Below are 25,000 nucleotides of genomic sequence, written 5' to 3' on the forward strand. Positions count from 1 at the left end.
GAAGGGAACGCGGTGGGCGGTGAGGAGGGTGAGTGTCAGGAAAGGAAGAGGAGCCGGGGCCAGAGGAGAGGGAGCCAGGCTGGGGGCCGCGAGGGAGCCACTCTGAGGAGAGACAGGCCGGGGCAGCCGGAGGCCCCGTGTCACAGGGCAGAGGACAGACTGGACGAGGAGCAAGAAAGGGGACAGAGCGTGGAGGGGGCGGGTGTGTTCTGGAAGGATGGTGTTCAAGGGGGAGAAAGACCAGGATCAACAGAGGGAAAGGCTGAGACCTGGGGATGGAAGGAGGAAAGGCGGGTGCCAGAGACAGACAAAGGGAGATGTTCTGGGAGAGAGAAAGTGCTGGTCCACTGCTCTGACTTTCTAAGGATCGGGAGCCTCAGGAAGTGCAGACCCTGGCCTGTGGGGACTTGGGAGGATGTGGATGGAGGTCGAGGAGGGGAGGCCTGTGAAAGGCTCCCTGGTGCTGCTCTCAGGAGGAAACTTCTTGCTCATAAAATAGCCCTGTCCCACCGCACCCCCCATACTGGAGGACAAGTGCTCACCTGGTTGGGGTCCTGGCTTCAGTCTGCGCACCTGTAGGGGGACCAACAGCGTGTCACTGTGCCATCCACGGAGGCCTGTCTCCTCCCCGCCTTCTCTGCCCCATCCCATCTGAAAGCTCCCTGGGAAGGGCTCAGGACTCAGAGCCGCCACCCTGAGGCTGCCCACACCTGTCCCGCCTTGTCCTCACCATCAGTCAGGAGAGCAGTTCTTCCCTGCCCCCTGTGCCCCGTCACCCTCTGAACAGGTTGGATTTATCCACCTCCCCAACTCCAGTGACCTCGGTTCCACTCAGTCACATCCTGGACTTTTTTTTTTCCATTGGGACTAAGAACTCTGACATAGTAAACACTGGTATCATTTTTATGCTTCAACTTTCCTTCCTTCCAGCTCTCTTCAGTCATCATCCCTCTGTACCTGTGCGTGACCTCACTGCACTCTTGTCCTGATGATCTGCTCTCCCTCAGGTTACCCAAGCCCCCCACTGAGCCCCCTCCTCTCCACCTGCGCCCTCTCACGGGCTCCCTGACCCCCTGGGTCCCCCTGTGTTTCTGGCACACTTGCTGACATCTCCAATCCTGGCTGTGCCCTCAGGCAGAGGATGCTATTTCTTTGCCCCATATCCATTCCCTTCTTCTTATTCAGTTACAGAACCTTGATTTTATTTGGAGTGTCAGGGTACCCCCCTACAGGCAGATGTGGGACCTATGGTGAAATCTAGCTGATGATGTATTAAAATAAGGGGAAGTTGTGGGGAGGATTTTTCAGTTCAGTTCAGTTGTTCAGTCGTGTCTGACTCTCTGTGACCCCATGGACTGCAGCACATCAGGCTTCCCTGTCCATCACCAACTCCCAGAGCTTACTCAAACTCATGTCCATCGCATCGGTGATGCCATCCAACCATCTCATCCTCTGTCCTCCCCTTCTCCTCCCGCCTTCAATCTTTCCCAGCATCAGGGCCTTTTCCAGTGAGTCAGCTCTTTGCATCAGGTGGCCAAAGTATGGGAGTTTCAGCTTCAGCATCAGTCCTTCCAATGAATATTCAGGACTGATTTCCTTTAGGATGGATCTCCTTGCAGTCCAAGGGACTCTCAAGAGTCTTCTCCAAAACCACAGTTCAAAAGCATCAGTTCTTCGGTGCTCAGCTTTCTTTATAGTCCAACTCTCACATCCATACATGACTACTGGAAAAACCATAGCTTTGACTAGATGGACCTTTGTTGGTAAAGCAATGTTTCTGCTTTTTAATATGCTATCTAAGTTGGTCATAGCTGGTCTTCCAAGGAGCAAGCGTTTAATTTCATGGCTGCAGGAATTTTAGGAAGACTCTAAAAGGAGGACAGACAGCTGGAACATAGTCTTTTTGTCTTTTCCTCCTACGTCCTACTTCCTGTTTAGATTCACAAATCTGGCATCCTAGCAGCTGTCTTGCACATAAAGCAACCTTCAGGATAGAAGTCAGTATCCAAGACAGTGAGCAGACATATAGGAGACTCAGTGTCTTAGTATTCTCTGCTTTCTGCCTCTAGATCCTTTTAGATGAGAGGAAGAAAGTCCCCTCTGTGTTATTTGCCCACTGTTACTTCTGTTCTCTGATGCTAGCAGATGAACACAACTTTTTTTTTTTTTTTTTTTTGGCCATGGCACAACTTAGGGGACCTTACTCCCCCAACCAGGGACTGAACCCAGGCCCTAGGCAGTGAAAGCACAGAGTCCTAACCACTGGACCACCAGGGAATTAGCTCTTAATCAGTCATTTCTAACGGTTTTAGTTGAATACTGCTGAAAAAAAACCACAATCAAATACAATGATGCTTGTACAGATTTATGGCTTCTCATCTAAATTGATCATTAAATACCATGTTGCATTTTCTCAGTGACTACATCATGTTTTTTTCTTCATCTCAAACCCTCATCCTTAGTCTCAGGACACAACCACTATGGTTTTTGCTCTGCAGAATAAAATAACGATTTCAGAGTGACCCCAGCCTGGCCTCTCCACCATAGACTGTGTATCTGCAAGGCCAAGCTGAGGTGGCCACTTCGCTGCTTCACACTGTTTCTGGGGTCAGAGGCTCTGGGATGTGATTTCCAAGGTCGTCTTTTCTCATCTCCTGGCTGTTCCACAGCCCTGAGCTACCTACAGTCCCTAGAATGCCTTCCTTCCCTTGGAAAGACAGTGACCTCTATGCCACCCTCACCACCTGGCTAATTCGTCTTCATTCTTTGATAGTTTTGCACTTCCTCTTGGACATCTTCCTTGATTACCCTTCCTTCCTCCAAACCTACCACAGCTCTTTCCACACGAGGCCATTAGCCCTTGAGGCCACTGCTCCCCTCTTCCTCCTGGCCCCTAGATCCTTGAGAGCAGGGCCTGTGCTTTATTTACTTTTGCATTTCCAGTTACCAGCCAGGCTCTGGAAAATCGGTGTCCAACCAGTACTTGCTGAGTGGAGCCACCTTCCTGTCCCTTCTTTCTCTCTCTTCTGTGTTTCCCAGGGCAGGACCTCCCTCCTTGTGAACCAAAAGGGAGACTGATGAGAAGTGATTAAGTCAGGAGACAAGAACTGGAAATTATCAGGTTTGTAGAGAGGGACTGGTCTTGAGTGGAGTCCCAAACTTGACACAAATACCACATGAGGATTATCAGAGAAATGCAAATCAAAACCACAATGAGGTACCATTATACACCAGTCAGGATGGCTGCTATCCAAAAGTCTACAAGCAATAAATGCTGGAGAGGGTGTGGAGAAAAGGGAACCCTCTTACACTGTTGGTGGGAATGCAAATTAGTACAGCCACTATGGAAAACAGTGTGGAGATTTCTTAAAAAGCTGGAAATAGAACTGCCATATGACCCAGCAATCCCACTGCTGGGCATACACACCGAGGAAACCAGATCTGAAAGAGACACGTGCACCCCAATGTTCATCGCAGCACTGTTTATAATAGCCAGGACATGGAAGCAACCCAGATGCCCATCAGCAGACGAATGGATGAGGAAGCTGTGGTACATATACACCATGGAATATTACTCAGCCATTAAAAAGAATTCATTTGAATCAGTTCTAATGAGATGGATGAAACTGGAGCCCATTATACAGAGCGAAGTAAGCCAGAAAGATAAAGACCATTACAGTATACTAACACATATATATGGAATTTAGAAAGATGGTAACGATAACCCTATATGCAAAACAGAAAAAGAGATGTATAGAACAGACTTGTGGACTCTGGTAGAAGGCGAGGGTGGGATGTTTCAAGAGAACAGAATTGAAACATGTATATTATCTAGGGTGAAACAGACCACCAGCCCAGGTTGGGTGCATGAGACAAGTGCTCGGGCCTGGTGCACTGGGAAGACCCAGAGGGATCGGGTGGAGAGGGAGGTGGGAGGGGGGACCGGGATGGGGAATACATGTAAATCCATGGCTAATTCATTTCATTGTATGACAAAAACTACTGTAATGATGTAAAGTAATTAGCCTCCAACTAATAAAAATAAATGGAAAAAAAAAAGAAAAGCAACAGAACAATTGTAGTTACCCTTCATGGCCATGGGGGACTGGAGGGCCATTCCACAGATGTGTATTAACAAAAAAAAAAAACCACATGAGGAGGTAAAATGCAGATTCCCAGGCCCAGACCTCAGGCCCAGAAGGAATTTGCATTTTTGCTGAGCAGCTCTGGTCATTCTGATGCAGGAGGGTTCTGAGAAATACTTAGCTGGGAATCTTGGGGAGAGCTTGAAGGTCCTGGATCACTTACTTTTGCTTCTCTTGCATCTAAAGTACACAATCAGCCCCACAATTGTGGTTACGAGCGCCGCGCTGGCCAGTGCCAACCCGACTATAGCTTCAGTACTCTCGAGCCAAGACCACGGACTGTTTCCACTCTCTGAGTTCCTAAGGCCAGCTGTAGCAGTGGTGGCAGCCATGGTGGTGGGTTTCTGGGTGGTTGTCTTGCTGCCTGGGAAGACAGGAGAAATATGCAAATTATTCACTAAAGGGCTGGAAGTATCTGGGTGAAAACTGTCACATCTTGTTCCCTAGTTTGGGGAATGTGGGGAATGGGGAGCAACTCTCTGAAGCTCTCCCCCAGAGAGGGGAGTAACAAAGAGAGATTCTGGAAGCTCTGAAATCTTCTTCACTCTGTTTGAACCCTGACTTTACCACTGATCAGTGCTGTGATCTCAGAACCTCATTTCATTACTTACATATAGGGAGAAGTAAATCACAGGATCAAAAACAATTTTTTTTATTGTGGTAAAATCCATACAACACAAATTTACCATTTTAACCATATTTAAGTGACATCAAGTCGATTCACATTATTGTGCAACCATCATCACCATCCATCTTCCGAACTTCATCTGTCCAAATGGAAACTCTGTCCCCATTAAATACTGACCCTGCATTCCCCCTCCCCCCAGCCCCTGGCATTCATTGTTCTGCTTTCTGACCCTAAGTATTTGATTGCTCTAGGTACCTCCTAGAAGTGGATTCAAACAGTGTTTTTCATTTTACATGATTGTTTTACTAAGTGAGAAAACATCTGTAAAGCACCTAGTATTATTGGAAATATATTACTGTTAAATGAATATGTATTGAACTTGACTTACTACAAACAGACACTACCTTTGTAGATGTTTAAGGCACCATGAAAAAACTGGCATAATACTAAGCCACATACAAAAAACCCAACTCCAGTAAAATCTTGTGTGGACTGAATTCTCTGTCCACTTAGTAGAAATTAATAATGAAAGTATGAATCCTGTTTCTCAATTGAGACGAAAAATTTAAATTCTTAGTCAAAGAAATATATATATAATGACATGCTATTTAGAAAATAAAAACAATAGCAATATATATGTATATTTTAAAAACTCCTGGAATATGCTGCTGCTGCTGCTAAGTCGCTTCAGTCGTGTCTGATTCTGTGCAACCCCATAGACAGCAGCCCATCAGGCTCCCCTGTCCCTGGGATTCTCCAGGTAAGAACACTGGAGTGGGTTGCCATTTCCTTCTCCAATGCATGAAAGTGAAAGTGAAGTCGCTCAGTTGTGTCCAACTCTTAGTGACCCCATGGACTGGAATATGACTAAAGCCAAACTCTAAGCTAAATTCATAGTATTAGATGCTATAATTATTTAAAATGGGATGAAAGTTTTGAAATGAATGAATGATGCTATAATTATTTAAAATGGGATGAAAATTTTAAAAAGTCAATTTCCAAAGAAAAAAGTTAACCAAACAGAGAGGATCTAGCTCTAAGGAAACTAAAAGTAATGAAAACCTACATAGGAATAAATGTTTTTAGGAAACAGGACAGCAGAAAGAATAATAAATGCAGAAAATGGTTAGAGGGAAAAAAAACAACAACAAGGAAACAGACAAGACTCTTGTAAATCGAACAACAACAAAAAGTATTGAAATCATGAGTGAGTGTGTGCTCAATTATAGGTTGATAATTCTAAAAACCTATGTGAAATGGATGATTTTCTGAGACAAATAATAATTTTTAAAAATGCATTTAAGAAATAGTAACCTTTAATGGATTAGACAAAGAAGAAATTGAGAACACTATTAAAGAACTATTTTTCATAAAGATTTCAAGTTCAGAAGATTTAATGGAAAAATTCTTGTGAATATTTAAGGAACAGATAATTCTCAGAAGATTCTAGAACAGAAAAATATGGATAACGGTACAATTCTAATTCACTTCATAAAATGATAACATAATCCTGATGCTAATAATCAATCATAACTTTTAGAAATGTAGATTAAAAGGATAAAAGGCTATTTTTGTTTTAAACTGACCTGAGTCAGGGGAAAATACCTAGTATCGACACAACGGGAATACAGGTTGGCACAACCTTTGGGAAAGGTTTGGGTGTATCTGTAAAATATCCGAGCACGCCCTTAAACTCAGTGATTTCTGTGCTAGGAAATTACCCAATGGACGTGCTGGTACAAGTGTTCAAAGGCCTGTGTTTGAGGGTGTTCGCTGCAGCTTTATTTGTGATTTGGTAGCAGCCTAAATGTCTTTAAATATGAGACTGATTAAGTGAACTACAATCCATTGCTACAGTGGGAGACCATGCAGTCATTTAAAAAGAAAGGTATAGATGTATATGTGCTGAAGTGGAAAGATACTTCAGGTCCATGAAATAAACATAGCAAGCTGAAGATCAGGAGAGTGTGCAGTTTGAGTCTATTATGTTCCATCTCTTGTACATCTGTATCTGTATCTCTTATCTGTGGAGAGAGCATTTCTGCAGAAAGGGGTAGTAGCTGAGAGATAAAGCGGAGAGGAATGTGTTTTTCATTTGATTCCCTTCTGTGCTGTTTGACTGTTTTTAAAACTATGTGCAAGTATGTATTACCAGTACTTTTATTTTTAAAATGTAACATCTATTTTTATATAAGTTGTATAGGCACATAATTTAAAGAATCAACAAATTCCCCACAGGTTATAAAAACAACACCCCCTCCTCACTCCTTTCCCACTCCCCAGATGGAACTGTTTTTAGCACCTCTTGCTATTTTTTGGCATTAACCTCACATTTCTAAATCACAGGCTTATCTGGGAAGTGAGTGTAGAGAGAGGAGGTCCTGGGATTGAACCCTGGGACCTCCTCTCTCCACAGTGGGATAATCTCTCTACACTTTCACAGAGACACTCAGAAATAATGTCTCAGCAACTGTCTGGCCATCCCTCAGCCAGTCAAAAGGACACAAAACTCTCTTCCTAGAGGCCACAGCTCCTTTCTAGGTCCCAGAACCTACTTCCTCCCCTGCTTCTTAGGCCTGTGGCTGGTCCCAGGGGTCTCACTGTCCCTGACTGGTTTCCCTACCCTGTGCCCCCCATCAAAACTCTTAGTTACCCTGTTGGAGCAGCTGCCTTCTACCAGGACTCTGACTTATGTCCCAGCGGTCTTCCTGTTCCATCTGAATAAAGCAGCACCCTAGCACCTCTAGCCACTGATTCTGCTTCATTTTCCTGCTTTTCTCTTTTCACTACTACCTGACACACATAATTAATTTGTTTTTTTGTGTGTGTGTGATATTCTTTCTACACTCAAGTATAAGTTCCCTGGTTAAGGACATTAATGTTTTGTTCTGTATTGTCTTAACTGCTCTTTCCTCAGTGGCCAGCTTAGGACCTGACACATAGCAGGCACTCAATCAATATTTGCTATTTGATTTGTTAAAGGATTAAACAAAATAATTTTCCCTTGGAGATTCATGACACTCAACTGTTGCCTTTCATTGTCCTCTATTGCTATTGAGACAGTCAAGCCACTCTAATTCCTGACTCTCTTTATGTGGCCAGTTTCTTCCCTCCTTGGAAATGTATTGGATCTCCCTTTATCAGATATGCAGATGACACCACCCTTATGGCAGATAGCAAAGAACTAAAGAGCCTCTTGATGAAAGTGAAAAAGGAGAGTGAAAAAGTTGGCTTAAAGCTCACCATTCAGAAAACTAAGATCATGGCATCAGGTCCTATCACTTCATGGCAAATAGATGGGGAAACAGTGACAGATTTACTTCCCTGGGCTTCAAAATCACTGCAGATGGTGACTGCATCCATGAAATGAAAAGATGCTTACTCCTTGGAAGAAAAGTTATGACCAACCTGGACAGCATATTAAAAAGCAGAGACATTACCACAAAAACCATCACCAACAAAGGTCCGTCTGGTCAAGGCTGTGGTTTTCCAGTGGTCGTGTATGGATGTGAGAGTTGGACTGTGAAGCTGAGCGCCAAAGAATTGATGCTCTTGAGCTTTGGTGTTGGAGAAGACTCTTGAGAGTTCCTTGGACTGCAAGGAGATCCAACCAGTCCATCCTAATGGAAATCAGTCCTGAATATTCATTGGAAAAACTGATGCTGAAGCTGAAGCTTCAATACTTTGGCCACCTGATGTGAAGAACTGACTCATTTGAAAAGACCCAAATGCTGGGAAAGATTGAAGGTGGGAGGAGAAGGGGAGGACAGAGGATGAGATGGTTGGATGGCATCACCGACTCAACGGACATGAGTTTGAGTAAACTCTGGGAGTTGGTGGTGGACAGGGAGGCCTGGTGTGCTGCAGTCCATGGGGTCGCAAAGAGTCAGACACAACTGAGTGACTGAATTGAACTTATCCCTGGTGTTTTGAACTTTTTATGTTGCAGTACCCCAGGCTTGGTCTTTTTATTTTTACTCATGTTGTTGGGTTCTTTCATTCTGGAAAATTTCTGTAGTAGTTTTGTTGATATTTTCTTCCCCATGGCCTTCTTTTTTCTCTGTTTTTAAAACTCCTGTTGTTCAGAGATTGGAACTCTTGGACCAATTCTCAATTTGTCTTATCCTTCCTTATAATTCCTATATTATATTTCTAAGGCTGCTATGACAAATTGCTGCAAACTGGGTGACTCTAAACAGTAGAAGTTTACTTGCTCACAGTTCTGGAGGCCAGAAGGCAGAAAACAAGATGTCAGCCAGGCTGCATCGCTCAGGAGGCTCTGTGCGGGGGGAGTCTGTTCCTTGCTGCTTTGGCTTCTAATGGCTGCTTCACCCCAGTCTCTGCCTCTGTGGTCACATTGCCTGCTCTTCCATCTGTGTCCAGTCTCCCACTGCCCCTCTCTTATAAGGACATGTTTATTAGCATCTAGAGTCCACCCAGATAATCCCAGATAACCTCCTCATCTCAAATTCCTCAACTGAATCACATCTGCAGCCATATAAGATATTATTCACTTGTTTGGGGGCCACTGTTCAAACCACTATAACAATATCCAACTCTGAAGTTTCTTGAACTACAATATCCAAATCTTTCAGTTTTCTCCCACCTTTTAAGATATTTCCATGAACTTCATCTTTCAATCATATATTGAGTTTTCCATCTTTGCTAGTATACTTCTAATTTCTTTTTTTTTTTCTAATTTCTAAGATCTCTTTTTTTGTTTTGAAAGCTCCTTTGCAAAGCATTCTATTGTGTCATATACATGAAATTATTTAACTTTATGAAGATAATGGTTCTTTGAAAATTTTAATCTCCTTTCATTGTTTTGGATTCTTCCAGGTTCCCTTCCCCCTTGATCTGTTCTCTGCATCTCATGAGACAAGCATTCCTTAAATGTTTAGTTCAAAGCTTTTAAAAACAGACCCTCTACCTCAGGCATCCTGGGCACAGCTGAGGTGAGGGTCCAGTCCTGACTGCAGGGGATTTGGTGCAAGGCCAAGACCCCAGCCACCCTGTCCCCTTGGCTCCCAACATGCACGAAGCTGTGAGTGTGTTATAGCAGAAAGTGCATCTCAGATCACTTTACAGTGAGTAGGACAGCATGACTCACTCTACAATGAGTGATCTGTTAGATTTCTAGATCTTTCCAGGCCTATCAGATAGCTATTCCAGAGAAGAGTTTCCTGATTGTCTGCCCTTAGTGGGTGTGGTGTGGAAGTACCAGCCTGGCTGCCTGCGTCCTGTGAGGCCTCTACAAGGGTCAAGGTATTTCAGGTCTCATCAGTTCACCAAATCTCTGAATTTAAAAACTGAACCCTTGTCCCCAGTTATGCCCCAGGGTACCCCCGCAAGACTCATTTATTTACTCATTTATTATTTGGCACAGCCAGATAAACGAATATTTTTAAAAAAGAAAATACAGACTAGTGAAACAGAATAGACAGACCAGAAATGGATGCTATTCTACAAAAGAACTTAAAAGCTCAGGCCTAATAATCAGTGGATTATTGTTTCTAGAACGCATATATCCAGTCTTTTGCTGAGGTGAGGTGTGAGGGTGCAGAGGTGTCTCTGCTTCCTAATACATTTCAGTTAGTCATCTAGTTTCCAGATCCCCTTCCACGCCCAGTTTCATGGGTACTAGGAGTTGCTATTCCTGACCCTTTAAGGGGTTTTCCAGTGCAAATTGCCTTCCTTCTGGATGTCCCCACTGTTGACTTAGGGTTTAATTCCTCTGGTCTATTTCCTGCTTCCAAAATTTTGTTTTTGTTCCTCTGGGTTTTTGTCTTAAAAAAAATTCCCTTTGCTGTCATTTTAGTAGATTTTCAAAGGGAGTGGAGGGAAACATATGCATATAACCTAGCATCTTGGCCAGAATTTTTGCATTACTTTTAGAGTGAAAATTATACCAAGTACACAGTTTTATTTTTAACATATTGCATATTAATAATAAAAGTAAAGAATATGAAAAGTCTTATGAGACACATGATCTTTGGAAGAACACTACAAAGGTTTACTTAGGGATATAAAATAGGACCTGTTCCTCAGCGAAAAGATCGTGCGTTACAGTGATTTCAATTTCTGTCAGTTACTTTATAGATTTAATGCAATTCTGATTTAAAAAACCAACAGGAATGTTTTTCTAGAAACTTGGCAAACTTATTCTAATATTTGTGTGGAAGAATAGGCAGGCAACACTAATGAAGTTTGAGAAGGAAGTAATGTGGTTGTGATGGAAAAAGTCTTAACAGCCATTGAAACATGATAAAGTTATAATAACTAAAACAGTGTGATACTAATACAACAAAATATAGGGACTTCCTTGGTGGTCCAATGGCTAGGACTCTGCGCCCCCAATGCAGGGGGCCCAGGTTCCACACCTGGTCGGGGAATTAGACTCTGCATGCCACAACTGCATCCCACACACAACGAAGATCCTGCATGCCACAGCTAAGACCCAGCACAGCCAAATAAATGAATGTTAAAAAAAAAAGAAAACACAGACTAGTGAAACAGAATAGACAGACCAGAAATGGATGCTATTCTACAAAAGAACTTAAAAGTTTAGGCCTATTAATCAGTGGAAAAAGGAAAAAATATTCAATAAATAAAGTGAGAACAGTTGATTTGTTTCTTGGTATAAGGATCAACTTAGTTCTTTATTGCGCCCCATTTACCAAGATGAATCTCACTATATATAAGAACTTTTTTGTGAAAAGTAATCAAATCTCACAAAAAAATAAGGAAAAAAATGACTCTAGTGGGATGTGGGGTTTTGGGTTTAGAAATAAAAGAGAAAAACTACAAATGAGAATATAATTAGATTTGGCTACGTAAATAAAACTACTATTTGTTTAAAAATTAATAAGCCAGTTTCAAACTTATGAGTTATATATATTCCTCTGGCATGATATTTTTGCATGGTGGTACTTCACTTGGATTAAAAATATTTCTTTTTATTACTTCCCTATAAAAATGAACATGACCATCCAATTAATTGAATTAATTGAAAAAGTTAATTTACTGATAAAAAAACTCATAGGAGATATGACTGAAACAGAAAGGAGAAAAAAAAGGAAGAATTAGGAAAGGAAGAAGAGGGAATAAGGAGAGCCAAAGTCCCTCAAAAAAGGCCATTTAAAGGAATCTGGAGGAGGTGAAGAAAATATTAATCCAAGGCTGTCCTGCTTATTTCAGTTGTGAGTCACTATCTATTTGCTTTAAAACCAGCACAGTGGTCAAGAAGGGGCAGTGATTTTCCAAGGGGGGAGATGTGGGGAATGTCCATCCCAGCCGGGAGCAGAAATTTTTCACTGATACTGCTTAGAATCACCAGCACAAGTGATTGCAAAAAGCAAACAAACTGAATCGATTTTCAGTTTTCAAAAAAATTATCTACAGATAACACACTCCTTTACTGCCTGTGCCTAGAAGAGAACTCCTCCTCTACCCTGGAGTCAGATACTCTGTTCAAGTTCCGATGCCCCACTGAGTGACAGATGCTACACATCCATTGTTAGGTTAAAAATAGTCAAGGCAACAAGATCACAGGTCAGGAGGTGAGGCCAAGCAGCTCCTGGTTAAGAAGGGAGGCCCTGGGGTTAAGCTGGGGTCACACCCCACCTGCACCAGGAGTGACGGGGCAGAGTGATGTGTGCCGTGTGAGCCTCGGGTCCCCTTCCTGTGACGGGAGGATGGCAGCAGGGCCGCTGTACTGGGGGTCCTGGGGGAGGTCAGCTGGGCCGGTGCTGCCGAGGTGTCCCCCCGGGATGCCGGGCACAGTCAGGGGAGCTGCCGGGACTGCTGCCTCGTCATGACCAGGACAGGGGCAAGGTCAGGGTGGACACAGGGACAGGGTGACCGGAACCACATGGTGGCGGGGCGCGGGGGGGAGACAAGGAGGTAAAGAGGATGGAGGAAAGAGGAAAGAGATGGGATGGAGGTGGGGGTCTGGAGACTCATACTCTGGGGGGCACAGCAGAGAAGGAAGGGGAGATGGGAAATCAGGTGATGAGGACACGGGACCCCTCGGCACCTGCTGTGTGTGCGGGCTGAGCTCATGGCTATTGGGGGACAGACATGGGGTAGCTGGGGCTCCACACAGGACTCAGGGCAAAGGGCAGGAGCTGCACCCCGAGATGTCAAGTCACCTGGAGGACGTGGGGCGTGGGCAGGGGCTGGCTGGAGCCCAGCTTGGAGAGGGAAGGGAGGACAGCTGGGAGCACACAGGGTTCGGGGGCCTGGGGATGGGGGAGGGGCAAGGGAGGCAGCCCAGAGCTGGGGAAGATTAAGGTAAAGTTGGTAGAGGCCTGGGGAGGAGTAGGAGGGGAAGGGAGAGGAGTTTGAGGAAAGTCAGGAGGTGGGGCCCTAGACCAGGCCTGCATTACAAGGTACCAACAGCTTCCAAGAGCCTCAGGGACAGCTGGACTCACCAGGGGTGACTGTGAGTTTGGTCCCCTCGATGGACTGCCACTGCTGCTTGCCGTATGTCAGTGTGACCAGCTCCACCCGGCAGAAGTACACAGACTGGTCCTCCCTCCTCAGGTTTGAGATCCGGAGGGAGCCGGTCTTCTCACGCTCTGTCCAGTTCAGGAAGAGCCGGTTCTTGAAATTCTCATGGATTAATTGAGGGGTCATGTTGTAGATGAACTCCCCATGGAAGTGTTTCCATCTCCAGGATATTCTCACGTTGGGATCCTCGGCTAATGCCCAGGAGTGAAAGAAGGAGAAGGGGATGTGAATGGAGCCGCCCTTGGGGGCTGAGAGATGCGTTGGTTGCTTCATCCCAAAGAGAGGTTCTGGATTTGTCTGTGCCCAGTGACCTAGAGGAGGGAGGGAGAGACTCTGAAGCCACCAGGAGAGACACAGAGGGTGACCCCAGACCGTCGGGCACCCTCACCCGCAGGGGGATGTGTGACGGGGGGTAGGACTGGCCCTCTGGCCTGGGTGATCATCTCTCCAGGCTTGGGGCAGGCTGGAGGGTGAGGGGTTGGGAGACCCGCACTGTGGGACCCCTTCTGTTTGTTGGGGGTGGGAGGCCTGGCCAACAACCCTAGGGGGCCCTTCTACACACACCCAGCCACAGCCCCTCCCCGGGGTCCCTGGCAGAGCAGGACACGCCCAGCCACTCACCAGCCTGTAGAGACACCAGGAGCAGCAGGGGCAGCCCCATGGCCTTGCCCCCCTCCCGGGTGAGAGGACAGGCAGAGCCCTCAAGGCCAGGCGGGAGGCCTTTGGGGGCCCTGGGGGAGACTCAGCACCAGGAGTGAGGACCAGGCTCCTCCAGAGGACGGAGGAGGGTGGGGGCCTTCCCCAAACCCGCCCACCCCGACAGTGACGGGCACTTCCTTTATCAACCTGGCTTCTTCTTTTCCTTTATTGCAAAAGGGCTTCCCTGTGGTCAGTGCAGAGGGAGCCATGGTCTGGGGCTCCCCGCCCCCGTCTTCACGCTGGGGGCTGGTCCTGACCTGCGCCCGCTGGGCCTCCCCCCTCAGCTCCTGTCTCCCGCCTCACATCTCCCTGGGAAGCCGTCTCTGTCTCTGCTGGTCTCTGCTTCTCTGAGTGTCTGTCCTCCCAGGGGAAGGGGCGGCAGCAGGACCAGCAGCTCAGGCTCCTTCAGGGAGAGGTGGGCCCGGGTCCCCGCCCCGCTGCAGCCCCTCAGGGAGGAGGAGGGGGGAGCCCCTGGCGGTGACGCTCAGCCCCCCTCAGACACGGGGGCACCAGCCTGCTCTGGGCCCCTCTCCCTCCAGGCCGGGGCTCCCCTGCAGTGTCTCCCCCTCCCAGTCTTCAGGCAGAACCAAGGCCCATGTCCAGGACTCAGCAGTGGGACCAGCACTTGAGCTCCAGTCCTGCTGAGCCCACAGAGCCTTCTGCTCCCTCTGGAAGCTTCCTCCTGGTCGCACCTCAGACTCTCTGGGCCTCACCCTCTGAGTGCAGAGCTCTGGGAGGTGACCCCCAGGAGGCTGCAGTTAATAACACTCCTCGGGGGGTTCCATCTGCAGCTGTGAGCCCCTGGCTCATGCAGGGCCTTCCCTGGACAGAGAGGAGGAAGGTCAGAGCAGTCATGGGTCATCCTGGTGACAGTCCCTGGGATCATCTCTGAGGGAGACACTGCCAGCTGTGACTGGTGCTGGGTGGGGTGAGACACGGGGGCTGGTGATCTTGGTGACCCCCAGGGCTGGCTGAGAATAAGGCTGTTTGAGCCTCTGCAGGCTGAATCAGCATTGGCTTACTGAATGGACTGTGGGGGTGGAAGGACATGATTTCATCACAGGAAGGGGCCTCAGTTCTAGAGGTGGGAGTGAGCAGAACGACTTCTTTTCTCCCGTTCAGTTTTTTGTCCAATCCTGATAGTTTTCTTCCATGCTTCTCCCATGGCCAGCCAAGTGGCCCCTGCCCTCCATATCTGCTTTTCTTACCCCTCCCCCCAGGCCTGAGAAGAAAGGTTCTACATTTTCATGGAACCCTCTTATCTGAGTCAGGCCCTACATCTATTTTCTCTTTTTCAGCTTTACAACATTATGTGGTGGATGTATCCTGTCTCCATCTCACCCAGGGGAAACTGAGGCACAAAATCATATCATAGAGTCCTTTGGGCTGTGAAAGGTGCTTGGGCCGAATCCTGACAGTTGGAAATGTGTGCAGAGGAGGACGGGGACCTGCTGGCTTCTTGGCAGTGCCTTCAGACAGTACCTGTGGGGGGTGATCCCCGGGCTCCATTTTCGCCTCACCCCACTGGCTTGGGACTTGGAATGCCTCTTGCTTGCCAGGCTTTCAGAGGAGGCAGCTGGATCCTACCAGGGGGCCCCACGGCCTACTCTGTTTGACGGCACAGAACTTTTACAAAAGAGGCTCTGGGTAACTTTGCAGAGCACTGACTGTCAGGTGCCCTTAGGCCCTGTTGCTTCCACATAAAGTCTCCCTGGATGCAAGTTGAACATCTTACATCATGTTCGGGCTCTTAGACCCCAGTTGGGCCCCCATGAGTTGAGGGTTTGTGATGTGTGGTTTCTGCTCGGTGATGGCGTGTGGTCATCCTCCTTCCCCCTAACAGGAAATCCAGGGCCTGGGATTCTGCCTGGCACTGTGGCTCCACTCCCAGAGGAGGAGGAGGAGGGCCTTGTGGGAGGGAAGGGGCTGGAGCTGTGTGATTTAAACATGAGCAGGACCTAAATGCAGCCCTTTAGCCCAGCGGGTGGCCCTGAGGGAGAGGCCAGAAGCTGTGTGATCCGCAGCAGGGACGGGTGAGGGCTAGGAGCCGTGCACCACAGCGCAAGACCCACTGCCTCAGGTCTTCCTCACTTTCTCCCAAGCTCCCATCCTCCTTTCCCCATTGACCACGTCCATCACTGCCCCACCCCTTCCCCCTCCATGGCACGTCCTGTTTCCCCCCCAAGGTTAGGGAGCAGGCAAAGGCATCTCTTCTCACTACCTCCATTCATTGTGCTGGAAGGTTCTAGTTCATGCAATAAAGTAAGGAACAAAGTTGTTCTAACCGTATTTTTTAAATATCTAAAAAAATTTTTTTTCTCTATTTTTCTGTTTGGCATACATTCATCACAAGGTCATTTTGCTAACTGTATTTTATTTTTTGAGTTTTTGATGCTCTCACAGCTGGGGCCTAATGGACCAGGGAGTTAATGCTAATTCTTAGAGATGCCTTAGAGATTCCTAGCAGCGTGCCTTTCATTATATAAACTAACCACTCCAGAGCTCATACTCTAAAGCACCGCCCTTCTCTAACTCTCATACACCAACCTAGTATTTCTCCTGCCTGAAATCAATTCATGGCCAGGTACCAGGCACTATCTATAGCCCAAAGTCAACCAGAATCATTCCAACTACCCGATCCCAAACTGTTTACCTCTCCTGCATTGCTTTTCCCACAGAAAGCATAAAAAAGGCTGTGTTTTCTTTATCTTCATTCTTGTTTCTGCTTCTTGAATGACTCTGGTGCTTCCCCACATATAATGGGTGGTGTACCTTATAGGTAATACCCTCTTTGGGAAATGTAAGTAATGAAAATCTTCTTTCAGTGGCATTAACCTCTGTGAATCATCAGTCAGTCCTCTCTGTAAATTAAAATCCTGCAGGTACAATAATTGAGACAAACAGATTGGAAAGGAAGAAGTAAAAACTGTCTTTATTCACAGATGACTTGGTTGTTTATGTAGAAGACAGTGGGATCCACAAAAAAGCTACTAGAACCATTAGTGAATTAAGCAAGGTTGCAGAATACAAGATCAGTACAAAAGAATCAAATGTATTTGTATATACCAACATCAAAGAATTAGAAACTGAAATAAGAACAATGCTATAATATTATCAGTGATATAAAATATGTAGGAATAAATGTGACAGAAAATGTGCAAGATCTGAACACTGAAAACTATCAAATATTGCTGAAAAAGAAGACGAACAGGCGGATACTTCTTACATGAGAAGACTCAGTACTATTAAGATGTCAGTTCTCCTCCCAATAATAATAAGATTTAACACAATTTCAATAAAAATCCCGTTTTTTTTTTTTTTTTTTTAGAAATTGACAAGTCATTTCTAAAATTCCTATCGAAATTCAAAGTACCTAAAAAAGCTACAAAAAGCTCTGCAATTGAAAAGTGTTGGTGGATTTACCCTGACTTTCAGACTTCTTATAAAGCTATTGTAATCAAGACATTTTCACATCAAGGAAGACAAATAAATCAATGGAACAGAACAGAGAGGAGAGAAAGAGGCCAGCAATTTATAGTCAATTAATTTTCAACAAAGATGAAAAGGTAATTCAGTGAAGAAAAGGTAGTCTTTTAAACAAATGGTACTGGAACAATTTGACTTTTATTAATATATTTTAAAAATCCTTTAATCCACATCTTACACTATATAAAAAAATGAACTCAGTGAATTGTAGGCCTAAATAAGTCCTAAAGTTATATAACTCAAGGAAAAACATAGGAGAAAAGCTTTGTGATCTTGGATTAGGCAAAGATTTCTTAGATTCAACACCAAAAGCATGAAACATAAAAGAAGATATTTAAAAATTGGAGTTCATAAAAATTAACAACTTCTGTTCTTCAAAAGATACTATCAAGGAAATGAAGGACAAGATACAGACAAGAAATACTTGCAGGTCATGTAAATGACAATGGACTTGTATACAGAATGTACAATGAACTCTCAAAATTTAATAGGAAAACAAAATTCCAATTAAAAACATGAGCTAAGGATGTGAATAGATACTTCATTAAAGAATATATGTAGGTAACAAATAAGCACACGAGAGGATGTGTAACATCACTTGTCACTAGGGAAGTGCAAGTGAAAACCACAGTGAGATACCAACATACATCTATTAAATGGCTAACATTAATAGACCAACCATACTAACTGTTGGCAAGGACATAGAGCAACCAGAACATTCATACACAACTGGTGGGAATGTGAAATGGTATGACTACTTTGGCCACGCCTTTAAAAGTTGAAGACACATCTACCGTATGACCTAGTCATACCCCTCGCAGGTATCACAGTGTTGACTAGCAGTATCAACCTGGTGGGAAATGCCAATTCTCAGGCCCCAGCCTGACCTGCTGAAGTTTGAGAAGCACTGCCCTGGGGCAAGGACACTGGAAATTGCCTTGTGTGTTACCTTCACTTTTCACAGCAATCCTGTGAGATGAAGGAATTTGATTCCCACCTGACAGAGGAACAGACTAAGGCTCAGAGGGGTCACCTCACAGGCTCTCATTCCCTCCAGGACAGGACTTGGACCACACTCATGTCCGTCTGCCTTGTGAACCTGGCCCTTACCCAGATTGCCCGTCCCCCACCAAGCACCCCCGGTTACCCTCCCTCACTTCCCCTTCCTCCCACAGCCCAGACTAGAGGAGATCATTCATTGTACTCCATTCAGCTGGCCACTTCTCAGAGTCTGGGGAAACAAAGGCAGGAGGGATGTGAGCGTGGTCCGGGCCCGGGCGAGGCAGGACACACGAGGCACAGAAAGATGACGAGGGGTTCTCGGAAGGACAGGGACAGAGGAGAGAGGAGGGTCAAGGTCTTGGTCCCTACTTTCTCCCATGGACAGTCCACGGGCCTCTGGTGACATCAGCACCCTTTATTTCCTCCTGTTTTCCCTGGAGAAGGGGCCCAGGGAAGGCTTGTCGTGCCCTGGTTGGGTGCAGGCGTGCAGGTGAGCCCTCCAGGACCTAGAGTCCAGCTGGGAAGGGAGGATCCACAGCATGAAATGAGCAGAGGGAGACCCAGGCCCCACAAAGTTAATGTTGAAACAGGCAGGAATGGCATCTCCTACTTACTGTGTACTGGGTGTCTGTGCCCACATTGACTGTGTTTGCTTGTTCGCTGTATTCTTGATGGCCTGACATCTAGGGCCTCAGTGACCAGGGAGAGACTGTCCCTCCCAGGCTGCCAGTTCTTAGAAGAGCAACGGACGTGCCCAGGAGCTCGCCTGTCAGATGCAAACCAACCAGTCCAGAGCCCACACTCCCCACCACCTCTTCCATTTAGCTCTTACACTCCACGAGGCCCATATTCTTCTGCCTTATTCACTCCAGGGCCAGGTACCAGGTTACCAGTGACAGCCCCTAATCCCCAGAGCCTGCAGACACTACTCAAACCAGCCAATCCTAAATCTCCCTGCTCTCCCTTGCCTGTCTTTCTCAAAGAACATACAGCAAAGGCTCCTGCCCATGATTCCCCCTTCCTCTCTCTGCTTTCTGCCTGATCCTGGTGCTTCCATGCATGGAGTGATGGGCATCTCGTTTTTAAGGAGTTGTAAATAAAAAGTGCTTTCTTCATAACAGTTATTTGTGTGTCTATATTATGATACTTGATTAAAATAAATCCAGTTTTTTTAAAGTATAAAAATATATTAGTATTTTAATAATATCAATGTAAGTCCTAAAATTATACAACTGAAGAAAAAAAAAACAGGAGAAAACCTTTGTGACCTTGGGTTAGGCAAAGATTTCTTATATTCAGTGCCAAAAGTATGACCCATAAAAGAAAATACTTAAAAATTAGAGTTCATCAAAATGAACAACTTCTCTTAACTCTCCCACCAACCCCAGGAGGTATGCAGGGTCTGTCTTGATCCTCATTTTGTGCAGGAATATACTTGGGCTCCAAGTGAGACTATGAGATTCAACCGAAGTCACATTGCATGTGAATGTCGGTGGTGGTGTTGGGTCTGAATCCAGAGCCCATGCTCCCGACCACTTCCCCATGCAGTGACAAAGGTCAGCAGCCCTCTGGCCATATTAACAACCAACGCTTCCCTTTTCTGTATTGTCTTCCTGCTACACAAGGAGATGCTTGAGGATCTAATGGGACAGTGGCTCAGGGGGCTTTGGGTCCTTGTCACCCAGCACAGGGTGTGGGGTAGTTGGTGAGGACCTAATGTGTATGGAAAGGAGAGATCTTTAAAGGATGGGTATCAGTGTGACAATCCACGTAGCTATCCAGGCCGCGTGCAGAGCCCTCTGTGTCATCCTGTCCTCACTGGGCCCCTCCAAGGGAGGTACTGTTATCACCCCCACTTTGCAGAGGAGAAACCAGAAGCTCAGAGAAGGGAAGTCCTCTGCCCCACAGTTGGCTCCAGAGCCTGCATCTGCAGTTCCTGCCTCTGTCACATTCACAAGGTTCATCTTTGTGTGACTAGGTTTCCTCACGTCACTAGGGTGCATTTCAGCTCCTCATCCACCAACAAATGCTGATTAGGCTCCCAGGACATGAGAACAGAGGGCAAAGAACTGGGGAGTAAAGGCTGACCCATGACCTTGCTGAGCTCCCGGGCTGGGAGAAGTGAAGGACAATCACAATAGTGGGACCAGGGGATTGTTGTCTGCACTTCCCCTCAGAGAAGTGTGCTGGCGAGTGTTGGCCAGTTTTCAGAAAAGGTGTCCTGATTTGTAGGTTTTTACAATTTCCATGTGTAAACAGTCCCACAAAGTCAAGTTAACTATTGTGTGGACTGTGTCCCCCCTCACCCCAAGTTCATATGTTGAGCCCCTAACCCCTCAGTGTGTATTTGGAAATGAGGGCCCTAAAGAAATACTAGAGGTTGAATGAGGTCACGAGGAGGGGGCCCCGGCCCAATAGCATCAGTGTCCTCATCAGAAGTGAGCCCAGAGCAGCGCCTACACTCAGAGGCCATGTGAACACATGGCAAGAAGGCGGCCGCCTACACACCCAGGGGAAGAGGCCTCAGGGTGAAACCTGCCTTGTGAGCATCAGAGTCTTGGACTTCCCAGCCTCCAGAATTATAAGAAATCAAGTTCTCGTTTTTAGCTACCCTGTCTGTGGTATTTGGCCCTGGCAGCCTAAGCAGGTAATACAGCTACCGATGTGAAATCACTGAAAGTGAGGCGGGAAGAAATGTGCAGTACGTGCCGTGTGCGGTCTTCCCACCACGCAGGTGCAGTAACAGTAACCTCGAAAGCAGAGAAAGTAGTGGAATATGGTGAAATAAGTAGGCAGGGATGCGCGTCCCTCATTTTTAATTTGATTTATTCGATTGTAGGGCTTCCCAGGTGGAGCTAGTGGTAAAGAACCTGCCTACCAATGCAGGAGACTTAAGAGACGTGGGTTTGATCCCTGGGTCAGGAAGATCTCCTGGAGGAGGGCATGGCAACCCACTCCAGTGTTCTTACCTAGAGAATCCCGTGGACAGAGGAGCCTGGTGGGCTACAGTCCATGGGGTCACAAAGAGTCGGACAGGACTGAAGGGCTTAGCACATGCACACATTTAAGTTCATATTTTTTTTCTTGATTAAGATTTTTAATTGTGTAAAATATACCTAACATAAAATTTACCATTTTCACCAAGTGGCATTAAGCCACGTTGTACAGGTACTATTTAATTTTTAACAAGGCTGTATTTAACAACTGGCTTGTAACATTCCCCCAAATTTAACAATCAACTCCAGCACATCCCTGTCTATGTGGTCTCCCCACCAATCCTCAGGTTGGTCAGCAAATTTAGGATAAAAAGCCATGAAATGATCTTATTCTTGTGCATTTCAAAGAATTCAAATTTATGATGTATTATGATTGACATAAAAATCCTCCTTTTTCTTCCTCTTCCCCCTTTCTTCCTCCGTCTCTCCCACTCCCCCCTTCTTTCTTTACAATATCTTTTTAGTAAACACTCAGCCTAAACAGCTGAGTGAGAGTTACTTACAAGGTCTGAATTGGCAAATGGATCTCAGCCAAGGTCCTGGATCCCAGATACAGTTCATCTCAGCCCACAAAACGTAGTGTTACTGCATGTCACTGGCCCCTCATATTTATCTGGTTTTGGTTTAAGACAACAGAAATTTGTCTGTCATAGTTCTGGGGGCCAGAATCCACAATCACAAGGTTAGCAGTGCCATACGCCTCCCAACAGCATATGGGAGGAAGATGCTTCCCAGCCTTTTCCAGCTGCTGGTTCTTCCCGCGTCCTCAGCATTCCTTGGCTTGTAGATGCATCGCTTCAATCTCTGTCTCCCACGTCTCTTTTTGAAAGTATTACTGTTATTATTTGACTGCTCTGTGTCTTTGTTGGGGTGCACAGGCTCTTCCTTGCTGCATGAGGGCTTTCTCTAGTTGCAGCGAGCAGGGGCTGCTCTCTAATTGCGGTGCACAGGCTTCTCACGGCAGTGGCTTCTCTGGACGCGAAGGTGCTCGGGTCTCAGTAGTTGCTGCCCTCGGGCTCTAGAGCGCGGGCTAAGTATTTGTGACACTCAGGCTTAGTTCCCTCACGCCTGGTGGGCTCTTCCCGGACCAGGGATAGAACCCGCGTCCCCTGCATTGGCAGGAGGATTCTTAACCATTGGACCACCAGGGATGTCCCCATGTCTACTCTTTTGTGTTACGACTGGGCTCCATTGCATTCCTGGTTCACAAAACTGGATCAATGGCTCTAGCGTGATCCTCTGAGGGGCAAATCGAAATTGTGAGGAAAATAGTTAACACTGAACTGCAGACAACGCAGGCATGTGAGACTTGATGAGACCTGGGGCAGCAGGGAGGGAGTTTGTTTCTGCAGAGACGAGTGAGTGAGGGCAGCAACACCAGGACCAAGGGAGGGAAAGGCTTCTCCGAAGTCCAGGGATGATGTCTGAACGTTGGGAGGGACCCATGAAGTAGCCCTCCCACGGCTCTGTCTCTTCTCTGCCCCCTCAGGATGGCAGGTATAAGAGCAGACTTACTGGCCTGGCCTTGGGCCACCACCCTGTCTCTCAGCGTTCGCAGGTGGCTCAGTGGTAAAGAAGTCGCCTGCTTATGCAGGAGACGCAAATTTGATCCCTGAGTCAAGAAGATCGCCTGGAGAAGGAAATAGCAGCCCACTCCAGTATTCCTGCCTGGGAAATCCCGCGGACAGAGGAGCCTGGTGGGCTACTGTCCATGTGGTCGCAGAAGAGTCCAACACAGCTTAGCAACTAAACAACAATAACACCCTGCCCGCCCCCTTCTTCTCTAAGCATCCCTTTCTTCAGCTCTCCTCCAACTGCCTTCATCTGAGAGAGCCACCTGTTTCCAGCCAGGAACCCCCAACTTCATGACAGAGCCTGAATGCATTGGCCAGTGTGTGGTAGATAGAAAGAGAGCTGCTCACGATTGTTGTCTTATTTATTGCTGAAAACCCCTGCTGCATGAGAGCACAACGTGGACTGGAAAATGTAGGCAGGAAGGAAAGGGACCTGGAGTCTACTAAAGAAATGGCGACTGTATCTCTTCATTCTTGGACCTGGAGTGCACGCGGTAACGTAAATCCGTACGACTGTGTAACAAACAGCCCAAGATGCCGGTGGCTGAGCACAGTGGGTGCTCTGTCCTGGGTCCTGTAACGTTCCAGTGTGGACGCTCCTGGTCTCAGGCTTCCAGGGCGTCTCTGCTCCCATCGGTGATTCAGGGACCCCGGCTCCTTCCGTCTCACCTTCGCAGGTTCCTTCATGTCCTCTGTGTTCACCTGGCAGATGGGAGACAGAGCTCGGAGGGCTGCTCGAGGGGGTTTGACACCACTTCCTGTGGAGGTTACATGCTTCACTTCCTTCCACACTGCATCAGCCAGGGATCAGTTGCCTGACCCCAATCTGTGCGTAGAGAGGCTGGGAAATGTGTTTAGATGTGGGAAGAGGATTAGGGTGAGGCAGGCGGAGCACTCACCTCAGATTGAGGGTTTCAGGGGATGCCAAAGAATTCAGTCGGTTTTGAGTATCTTACTGATGCTTGCTTCCATTAAAGCTAGGATGTCAAATTATAATAAATTCTGGTTTTGATATAAATAGAATCTTTAAACTTAAAATAGTGTTGTGAGTTTTAATAGACCTTTTCAATTTTTCAATATTTTTTCAACTCTTCAGTATTCTGTTAAAAATTATCCATTAAGAATACGTGATGGACTTCCCTGACTGTTCTGTGGTTAAGACTCCCCGCTTGCACTGCAAGGGGTAAAAGTTTGATCCCTGGTTGGGGAACCAAGATCCCACATGCCGTGGGGTGTGTCCAAGAAAATAGTTTTTAAAGCACATGAAAGCATGTACCTCAAGGCCCACACTTCTGTGTGTCTGGTAGGAAAGGGAGCTAGATCTTAAGGAACACGTAAGAGTCTCCGCCAAACCCCCACACTGTGTTCTCATCCTTTACATATTTCACCTTTCTCCTCTTTTATTTTTTGGCCTCGACTAACAGCATGTGGGATCTTAGTTCCCTATCCAGGGATCAAACCCGCACCCTATGCATTGGAAGCACAAAATCTTAACCACTGGACTGTCAGAGAAATTCCTCATCTTTCTTGTTTGATCACAAATACCTTTAACTCAAGACACTTTCCTCTGCATACACACTCATTGTGTGCAAGGTTTTGGTGACATGTTGTCCTTCTTATTGCTTCCTAAGAGGTTTGTTATTTCCCTTTTTTTCTTTTTAATCCAAGAGTTATTTAAGAGTGCATCTCTTCACTTCCCGGCTTCCCTGGTGGCTCAGCAGTGGAGAATCCACCTGTGAAGGCGGGAGATACAAGAGACATGGGTTTGATCCCTGAGTAGGGAAGATCTCCTGGAGGAGGGCATGGCAACCCACTCCAGTATTCTTGCCTGGAAAATCCCATGGACAGAGGCGCCTGGTGGGCTACAGTCCATGGGTCACAAAAGAGTTGGACAGGACTTGGTGACTAAACAACAAGAACAACTTCATTTCCAGTATATGTAGTTAAGATTTTTTGGTC

The 25,000-nt window shown here is 46.4% G+C and overlaps 1 protein-coding gene across 6 annotated transcripts in view; it reads right to left on the reverse strand.

The window, feature by feature from the left end:
- PILRA (paired immunoglobin like type 2 receptor alpha) overlaps positions 1 to 25,000 on the reverse strand; it is a 34,602-nt gene that overhangs the window by 2,725 nt on the left and 6,877 nt on the right. For 2 of the 6 annotated variants that reach the window (XM_070460327.1, XM_070460329.1), the window contains exons 2-6: positions 19,086 to 19,237; positions 16,637 to 16,859; positions 13,206 to 13,595; positions 4,309 to 4,509; positions 543 to 573 (exon numbers count right to left, since the gene is read on the reverse strand). In XM_070460327.1, the coding sequence (XP_070316428.1) occupies positions 543 to 573; positions 4,309 to 4,509; positions 13,206 to 13,595; positions 16,637 to 16,859; positions 19,086 to 19,154 (914 nt within the window). In that variant the 5' untranslated portion in view covers positions 19,155 to 19,237. Of the gene's footprint in view, positions 1 to 542; positions 574 to 4,308; positions 4,510 to 13,205; positions 13,596 to 13,905; positions 14,095 to 16,636; positions 16,860 to 19,085; positions 19,238 to 25,000 lie in introns of those variants that run through there. The other 4 variants (XM_070460328.1, XM_070460332.1, XM_070460330.1 and 1 more) reach the window with 4 other exon arrangements.

This window comes from Odocoileus virginianus, chromosome 33 (genome assembly GCF_023699985.2).
Source record: "Odocoileus virginianus isolate 20LAN1187 ecotype Illinois chromosome 33, Ovbor_1.2, whole genome shotgun sequence".
Taxonomy (NCBI): domain Eukaryota; kingdom Metazoa; phylum Chordata; class Mammalia; order Artiodactyla; family Cervidae; genus Odocoileus; species Odocoileus virginianus.